At 34.8% G+C, this 9667-nt stretch overlaps 1 protein-coding gene across 2 annotated transcripts in view; it reads left to right on the forward strand.

Moving 5' to 3' along the window:
• TMEM30A (transmembrane protein 30A) overlaps nt 1-5984 on the forward strand; it is a 29249-nt gene extending 23265 nt beyond the window's left edge. For both annotated transcript variants that reach the window (XM_036413659.2, XM_036413661.2), the window contains 2 exons: nt 368-574; nt 3298-5984. In XM_036413659.2, coding sequence (XP_036269552.1) covers nt 368-574; nt 3298-3491 — 401 coding nt within the window. In that variant the 3' untranslated portion in view covers nt 3492-5984. The remainder of the gene's footprint in view (nt 1-367; nt 575-3297) is intronic.
• Nucleotides 5985-9667: the final 3683 nt, after the last annotated feature.

Genomic DNA, 9667 nt, shown 5'->3' on the forward strand with positions numbered 1-9667 from the left:
TTATTATAACTTTAGATCCAAATTTACTTTTATTTCTATATCTCAATTTCACAATGTAATGTTTCATACCATTATATCTTTGCATTAAATTATCTGCCTTTTGGTTTATACTCAACAGCTTACTTTTAGTATTCTCTTAATTGAGATATTAAATCTTTGTAATTATGTTAAGTTGTTACATGAGGAATTGGTTTCTCTCTTGATGTAAGACTTCCTTAGAATATGAATGTATTCAAACCTTTGAAAATAAAAAAAAATTCTGGTTGTGTAATGTATATCTTTGTTTTATTAGAGTGTGAATTTTCAGTGAAACTTTTAATAGAATAGAATATTTTGTCTCTCCCACTCCCACCCCTTCCTTTTTAAGATACAACAAAGCCAGTAAACTGGGTTAAACCAGTATACTTGCTGGATTCTGACCAAGATAATAATGGGTTCATAAATGAAGATTTTATTGTTTGGATGCGTACTGCAGCATTGCCTACTTTTCGTAAGTTATATCGTCTTATAGAGAGGAAAAGTAATTTACATCCAACGTTACCAGCTGGAGACTACTTTTTGAATATCACATACAGTATCCTTTTTTTGGCCATGGGCACAGATTCGTAGAATTGGAAAGGAGTGTAATCCAGCCATATCTTAGTTATGTGGTATGCTACTTTGTATTGAGTTTTGATCTCTGCATTTTTATACCAGTGTATGTATGGGGTAGTATCTTTTATACCTACCAGAAATATCTTAAATTTTTATATACCTCGTACTAGGGTTTAAGCATATTATTTGGTAAAATTATTTAAAATGTTGGTTCTGGATTTACTTGTAAGCTAGATATTTTTACATGGGTGATTGTAATTGAGCTTAATGGGAAGGCCAGTGAATTTACCTAATAAATAAGTGTTGGTGGCACAAGCTGATTTTTAAAAATATATTTTTATTTCAGAGAGAGGAAGGGAGAGGGAGAGAGAGAGGAACATCAATGATGAGAGAGAATTATTGATCCGTTGCCTCCTGCACTCTCCCCTACTGGGGATCAAGCCCACAACCTGGACATATGCCCTGACTGGGAATAGAACTGTGACCTCCTGGTTCATAGGTCAACGTTCAACCACTGAGCCATGGTGGTTGGGCTACAAGCTGTTTTAATATATATTTTTACATATTAAAAATCAGATATGTTAACTAATATCAACATAATTGTTTCTAACTATTGCTCTATTCATAGTACAAGACATTTTTATTATTAGCTGTCTTTTGCCACATTAATAACTGAGATGTAATTTTCAGTGTTGATAAATATAATTTATTTCATTCTGACTGTCAGCATTGTACTAAGTATTTTCCATTATTTTACTTAAATTCAAGCTTTATGAATTGTCATCTCCATGTTATAGACAAGGCTGCAGGAACATAGAGCATTTAAGTGACTTGCCTGAGATTACACAGGAAATAAGTAGAAGAGTTGGGGCTCATGGTCAAGCTGATCTCCCCAAAGGCCATGACTTTTCCATCCATCACCATCCCTAGCTCGTTTAGACCAGTCCATACCAACCTAGATGCAGCTTTTCCTAAGATGGAAATGTTGAGCATTACCATTTATTCAAAACAAAGTCCTTACATTTTTAAATCTCTAGTTCATTGTGTATCTTATGAACGAAAAGTTTCTTAAATATTAACATTTAAATGTTTGCTAATGACAGATTAAAAGTTACCAAGTTTTTTAAGCTAGGTCCACCTAGGAGCAATTTTGGGCGGACAGACCCAGTCAGGTGCTAGTAGAATGAGCATTATCTTGATACTGAATAGCAGCCCTTTGCTTTGGCTACAGTCTCAAGATAATGCTTTAAAATTGCTTAAAATGCAGGTTCTGGATTTATTTGTAAGCTAGATATTTTTACATGGGTGACTGTAATTGAGCTAAATGGGAAGGCCAGTGTAGCCAAAGTACAGGGCAGCGTTCAATAGCAAGATAATGCTCTTTCTACTGGCACTTGAACTGACTCTGTCTGCCCAGAATTGCTCCTACGTGGACCCAGTTTCAAAAACTTGGTCACAGCATCCAAACCTGAAGCCTCCAGACTGCAATAAAGTATAATAAGCCTTTGGCGTGAGCACTCAGGAATTCTCAGCTGAGAATTTGCATCCCAGGAATGGAGAGGAGAACTGTCAGGAGAATGCAGGATATTTTGAAGATAGACAAGATGAACCTGCAAAATATCAAAGGTTAATTATCAAAACTAGGTATAAAGTAGGAACTAGATATTAGAATTAAGGCAGAAGCCCATTTTTTAGCTTTGTGATACCAGGAGATACTAGCATGAGTGGTTTGAGACCATACTCCTCTGAGCTCTGAGTTAGTTAGAGCTCTCATAATCAGTCCTACCTCAATCAGTGTGAACTGATTTAAAAAACTAGTAGAGTTAAGCCTGCCATTTGGGGTCATTTGGAGAGTTGCAGAAGCCCTGAGAAAAAGATGGGACCCAGTACTTGATTCAAGACATTTGTGAAAATGTAAATCTTTTACATAAGGTCTTAATTGTCTCATTTTCTGACCTGTAGGTAAAATCTTAGAGCTGGTCCATGCTCATCTAATAAACCGGTGTCTCATTTCTTAAATCTCTTTAACAATCCACCTTTCACTTCCACTCTGTTTTAGCCAACACCTCTCTGTGTCACACCATGAGTTTTATCATTACTCCAAATCAGCAAGTTAAGACTTTAGTATAATGCTCTTTTACCCTGTGCTTAGAGTCCTCTCATATTCTCCTAACTATTCTTGCTACACATGCTCTTTGAGCTCGCAGAGACTTCTGATCCCTTCATTTTTTCCTTGTCTCTTGGTCTGTCAACCTCCTCTTTGAGGATTTACTGCTACTAGTATTCATTTGAAATATTTTTTTCACATTGTATTTCCTTTTTTAGTTTCTATTTTAAATATTTATTGTTGAAAATATTACATAGACCCCTTCTGTTCCATTAACCCTTCTAGTCATTTATTTGTGGCATTTTGCCCCTCCTGTGTAATGAGGGCACAAGTACCTGAGAAATGATACAACTGTTAAATTTGGTTGTGTTTTCTTGCAAACTATATTGGCTTATACTACTAACATTTAATCTGCTAAACCAGTTCTTCAAGATAAATATTACACAATTATTTTATGATTCAGAACATAGGAGTAAGGTGCCTGTGTATCATAGAATTGTGCCAATGAATTACAAACAATTAAATGCTAACTTTTTAAGGTATATTTTAAAAATAAAGTCACTGAACATGGAAAAGTTTTCCTATTCACTCTTCAGATTACCCTGTACATTCTTTTGATGGACGAAAACGGATGATCTTAAGCACTATTTCATGGATGGGAGGAAAAAATCCATTTTTGGGGATTGCTTATATCACCACTGGATCCATCTCCTTCCTTCTGGGAGTTGTATTGCTAGTAATTAATCATAAATATAGAAACAGTAGTAATACTGCTGACATTACCATTTAATTTTATATTCTGAAAACAAATTTACCGCATGTACATCAAGGCCAGTTCTATTCAGCCTAGCTTTTGAATGCCGATGTCTGGTTAGTATGTCATTTTTTAAGTTGGCATATAACTTTTTATTTAAAAAATACAGTCTTTGTCCTTTACTTATTTCCTATGGATGACTTATGAAAATATATGATGAGTATAAAATTATCTTTATTGATCATGTCAGCACTGTCACTACTGAAATGGCATTCTAATGTTTGCTTTTTGATGGGACAGCCCATATGATGCATAGAGCCTCTATCATGTGATATGTATCTGCTGCTTAAATGTTTATGCTGTGTTGATAAATATTATATTGACATATGTGTTGTATATGTGTGCCTATTGTGTAAAGAGAGGAATTGCAAGATGTATGAGTATAATGATTTGCTAACCTTCGGAATTCAAAGTTATGAAGAAATGAAGAAAGACCAAATCTAAATAAAACACTTCATCATTGTCATGTGTCATGTGTAAAGGTGTAAAGTAACATCTTTGGTGAGGTGGTCCATGTATTTAATTTATCCAGTACAGTTCTTTGTTAAGCTTAGTTTTGATTTCACCTTTGAAGTCTTACTTATGCTCATGTCTGAATAGGTCAGGTAGGAAAATTTAAAATTCCTCTTTCCATTTGGTTAACATTTGCAGTCAGGAACCCCAATTCACTTGGTATGTTTTTACATGTGATCATGGAAATACCTCAAGCTGTTTTTTACTTTGCAGGTAAGTGTTTTGACTTAAGTACTAACATTACATTGCAGAAATTTTGGAAAATAGTAACTTTTATTTCCTCTATACTTCATTCAATTTTTGCATATAGGTCAAATATGGATGTGCATGCACACTCTCTTTAATTAATGCACCAATTGTTTTGGTTGGAGATATATATATATATATATATATATATATATATATATATTCATCTGAGGATATATTTTTTTTAATTATTTGAGAAAGAGAGAGAGAAAAAAAAGAGAGAAGAGAGAAACATCCATGTGAGAGAAAAACATTGCTTGATTGTCTCCTACACACATCCAGACTGAGAATCCAACCCACAAGCTACGTATGTGTTCTGACCGGGAATTGAACCTACAACTTTTTAGTGAATAACATGATGCTTCCAACCAAATGGGTCACCTGGCTAGGCCTAAGAAATATTTTTAAAAAGTGGATTTTTTTTTAATTTCCTTATTAAATTATGGAGATTTTTGAGTATGTACATGATAAAATTATATATGGTTGAAGCTATTGTATGTTCTATCACTGAAATTATTTTAATATTCTTAATTGAATAAATGTTGTAATTTGTTTGCTATAGAACTTACTCTTGAATGCAAACTTATTTTTTTCACATTCATAAAAATGTATGTCTTAATTAGAGGGCTTAATCTCATTGAAATTGTTTTTTTTTCCTTCTCATATGTTTGTATAGAAGATTGCCTGCTTATTTAGAATTTGTAATTTTGTCCCTCCTGTGTAATTATCAATTTAATTATATTTTAAATTAGAAGGTCCGGGAAATATATCAATTTTGATTAATATGTTTTTTAAAAAACCAAAACCAAAAAATAACATAATAGTAGAAATGTGCCACACTTAAGTTTTGTACAGCGTGACTTTTAATTTGTAGAATATCACTTGCATGAGTTACTTAATATATGATTATCCTGAAATTTCTGAGTGCACAGGGTATTCTTTGTCTAAAAATAGTCTTGGTTTTGTCATCTTTTAGAATATTATTATTTGTTCTGATCATTGACCCTCTTACCCATGGCAGTTGATCCTCTGGGATACATTAGTGGGGAAGAGGGGTTCCTGCTAGTTGTCCAGATTGAGTTTGTTCTGTTTGAGGAGGACTTGCATCCCGCATCCCTTTTTCTAATTGAGGGACCAAAGGTGCTGCTAAAGAAGTGTTGAAGAGCCCTTCCAACATTTTCTCGTCTGTGGTGAAGATGAAATATTAAAATACATTTGGAGTTTTATCTATTTTATAACTACATTGATGGCTTCAGTTTCTCCTGTTTCCTCCCAGTTGAGCTCTAAGAGATTCCTTTTGGTAAATATGAAGAATGTGGAACATTTATATGGCCTTTTTCTTGTGGGCTTTGTGCTCATTTTTTGGAAACAATGGAATATTCAACTTTCAAAGGATTATGTTTCATTTTAAGATAACTAAGTTAAATAGAAGACATTGAAGAATGCATTAACTTGCAGGAAATATTTTGATATGTGAAGTTTCTCAATTGAAGGAATTATTAGTAAAAACTAAGAAATATCATTGAAATAATACAGAAAAAGGCAGTTTAAAAATAAGTTGGTAATAACTATTATCAAGAAGAGAATTATTCAACCAAGAGGAGAGTCAAATGAATATTATTTATTGACTAGTAAGTTTATTTGTAACCTTGGTTATGTTAAAAGATAACTTTCTATTAGTACTGTATTAATAAAAACGAATGAAATTAATTTTGCTATGTCCGAGTGTCTTCCTAAAATAATGCCCTGGTGTTGTTGCTATCAATAACTGGCTTCTTTCACTCAGCACAATACCTTTGAGACTCATCTAAAGATCTATCAATACCTCATAACCTTTCAATTTCTTTTCTTTCATTTTACTAGGGTGAGAGGGAGAAAAGACTCTTAGGGCCAATTCACTATCAAACCAGAAACATCTTGAGGCACATTGTGGTTTCATAACATTTTATAATCTTTTTTTTATAATACTTAAAATTTTTTATAGTGATATTGATTAATAAAATCATATTGATTTCAAAAATATGTTTCATAACATTTTTTAAAACGTAATTTTTATGCATTTTAAGTGACATTAATGGGAACTTGTCTGTTTGTGTGTTACAAGCTTTTCTTCCAGGGTAATGTGGAAGAAGACTGAATTCATCATACATCACTTTAAAATATCTGTTTCAGTTTCTGCAGTAAATCATGCTTGACTCTGAATCCAGGTTTTTAATCATGATTTTGCCCTGTCTGGAAAACCTTTTAATCTCTACACCATTTATTCTAATTGTACTGAACCCTGCTAAAATCTAGTGTGTTTCATAACCTTCCCAATGACCATTACCTTTCTTGAATTTCCCATAGCAACCTTTTACTGCAGCAGTTACCAGAGAGTCATATATGTCTGCATAATAACTTACTACTATGTGTATATTATATTCCTAGTGAGAGTATATGCTCCAGAACGTCAGGGATTCAACATTTTCTCCTGATCATATTGGAAAATTTTACATTCATAGTAGGCCCTCAGTATGTTATAATTCAACAAGGAGTGAACTTAGTCATACTAGAGGCTCAATGCACGAAATTTGAGCACTGACTGAAGAGAGGGGTTGTCCCTAAGCCTGGCTTTCACTCTCTTGTAGTCTGGGACCCCTTGGGGGCTGTCCACCTGCTGGCTTAGGCCCAATCGCCCTGGGGCAACCGGGCCTAAGCTGGCGGTCAGAAATCCCTCCCGCAGTCTGGGATCCCTCTCACCATCCAATACCCCTCGCTCCTTACCGCCCACCTACTTGCTGCTCTTTACTGCTCAGCTCGCAGCTCCTTATCACTGCCATGGAGGCAGGAGAGGCTCCCACCACCGCCACTGTGCTTGCCAGCTGTGAGTTTGGCTTCTGGCTGAGTGGCGCTCCCCCAGTGGGAGCATACCACCAGTGAGCAGCTCCTGCATTGACCATCTGCCCGCTGGTGGTAAGTGTGCATCATAGCAACTGGTCACTCCATGAGTCATTCGGTCTATTTGCATATTAGCATTTTATTATATAGGATGTCCTAAAGTATTTTTCATATATAAGGATTTTTAGAACCAGAGATAAAGATTAGCGGTTTTCATCAACCTCTTTAATGATGAAAAGACTGGGGCTTGCAACTAGATAAATTATTATTATTTTAATTTTTTAGTCTACTTTTTTTTAAAAGTATATTTTATTGATTTAAAAAAAATAATTTTATTGATTTTGTACAGAGAAGAAGGGAGAGAGATAGAGAGTTAGAAACATCGATGAGAGAGAGTCATCGATCAGCTGCCTCTTGCACACCCCCTACTGGGGATATGCCCGCAACCAAGGCACATGCCCTTGACCAGAATCGAAACTGGGACCTTTCAGTCCGCAGACCACTGAGCCAAACCGGTTTCGGATAGATAAATTATTTAATGGTAAAATAGTATAGCAGTTAATTGACAACCAAATGTTTCCTGATTCCTAACTATATCATAATTAAAATAGGGAGTTATATAGAAATATTACCTTTTATCTAGTAGGTTTTTCGTTTTTAATCCTCAGCAGAGGACACACACTTATTGATTTTATAGAGGTAGGAAAAGAGAGAGAAATATAAATGTGAGATCGATAGGCTGTTTCCCGTATTCCGACCAGAGATTGAACTCAAAACCTAGGTAAGTGGCATGATGGGGAATCAAACCTGGTATATGGGACACGACACTCCAACCAACTGAGCCATCTGGCCAGGGCTAACTAGTTTTGATACATTAAAGTTCACATGATGTTGGTTCTATATTGTTTTTATAAAACTGAATGTGGATTAAGCATGGTTCAAAAAAAAAATACACATCACATTCCCATAAATTTATTCAGGCATTTGTCTTTTTTGTAGATGCTATAAGACAGGATCAAAGTAAGGGTTTGACTTTTTTTTGGGGGGGTGGGGGGGAGAAAGGTTGAGTCCCTTTGTGATTTGGTAATTTCTATCAGTTAATTGTGAAATATTTTCACTTAGTGATTTTACATCTGATGCCCACAAATTTATCTTGCCGACAACACCTAAATTAGTTATCACCTACCACATATCTATATGTGCTGCCAGTTCTGTTTTAATGTTCAAGAACCCTCTGGAGAAAATATTTTTCAAAAGAAGAGCAATGTCTGATAATTTTTCAATATTAAAAAAGGACCTACGTTTTGGAAAGGAACCCATTTTGAAAATAACTATTCTACTTCAGGAGGATGAATTTACAGACTTGTTAACAAATTTCAGGTGTGTCTGGGAGATGTAGTCAAGTTTAATAGGTTCTCAGGCACATTCAGCCATATTTTTTGTCAGGGTAATCACAATTTACAGAGCAAGATCAAGGAGACAATGAAGTAAGGAACCCTGGGACTTAAAACTGTTAGGAGTACAATGAGTATTAAGAAAGATTTTGATTTTTCACGTTCAGTGTATTCTTTTGTATAGCATACTATTTATCCAGTATTTACTATGTGCCAGTTACTTAGTGTAGGTGCTGGGGATACATCAATAACCAAAATAAAATAGTTTCAAGCAGAGTCATTATCTAACAAGTTCTTAAAAGGACTACTGCTGTGTGGAATATAAACTGAGTGGAAGAGCTGAAAGGAGGGAAGCCAGTTTAAAAAGACTTTTACAGTAATGCATTCAAGAGATGATGATGGGTTGGCTTGGAGTGGTAAAATGAGAAGCGATCAGACTCTGATTATATTTTGAAGGTGCAGCTCATACCTTGGGAGTTGAAGGAAATTTCAGAGGAGAGCACTTGGAAATGAGTGGAAAGAAGAATTTTGTTTTGGTTGTAATTTTGCGATGCCCATTAGACATCTAAGTGGAGGTGTCTGGAGTTAAAGGGAAAGGTCAGGGTGGAGAGCTGTCCGAACACAAATGGTGTTTTGTGGTGCCAGATGGAATCCCAAAAGGAATTAATGTTTTTTTTAAAAAGCTGGTATTCTCAAATTTAGAGATTGTGAGGATGAGGAAACCAGAAGTACTGTAGCAGCTGCTGAAATAAAAGGACAGAAATTGTATATGGAAGGCTCATTAAGACAATGTAGTATACATACATGTTTTAGTGTATTGTATTTATGGCTTATTTCCAAATAAAAAGAAATTGGAGATAAACATTGAGGGAGTGACCAAGTATGTTAAATGTTATTCATAGAAGATGAAAATTGAGGTTGACAGTTTATTTGGCAACATAGAAACCATTGGTGATCCTAATAAGAGCAGTAAAAGCCTGCCCCAAATGAAACAAGTAAATAAAAATTAGAAGTGGAAGGAAAGACAAGTATATCTATGTTTTATTTTTAAGATAAATGGGATGATAACTGAAGTCAAAGGTTTATTTGTTTAATTTGGGCATGTGAGGGAATGATCCAGTA

Source organism: Pipistrellus kuhlii, unplaced genomic scaffold (assembly GCF_014108245.1).
Source record: "Pipistrellus kuhlii isolate mPipKuh1 unplaced genomic scaffold, mPipKuh1.p scaffold_m20_p_5, whole genome shotgun sequence".
Taxonomy (NCBI): Eukaryota; Metazoa; Chordata; class Mammalia; order Chiroptera; family Vespertilionidae; genus Pipistrellus; species Pipistrellus kuhlii.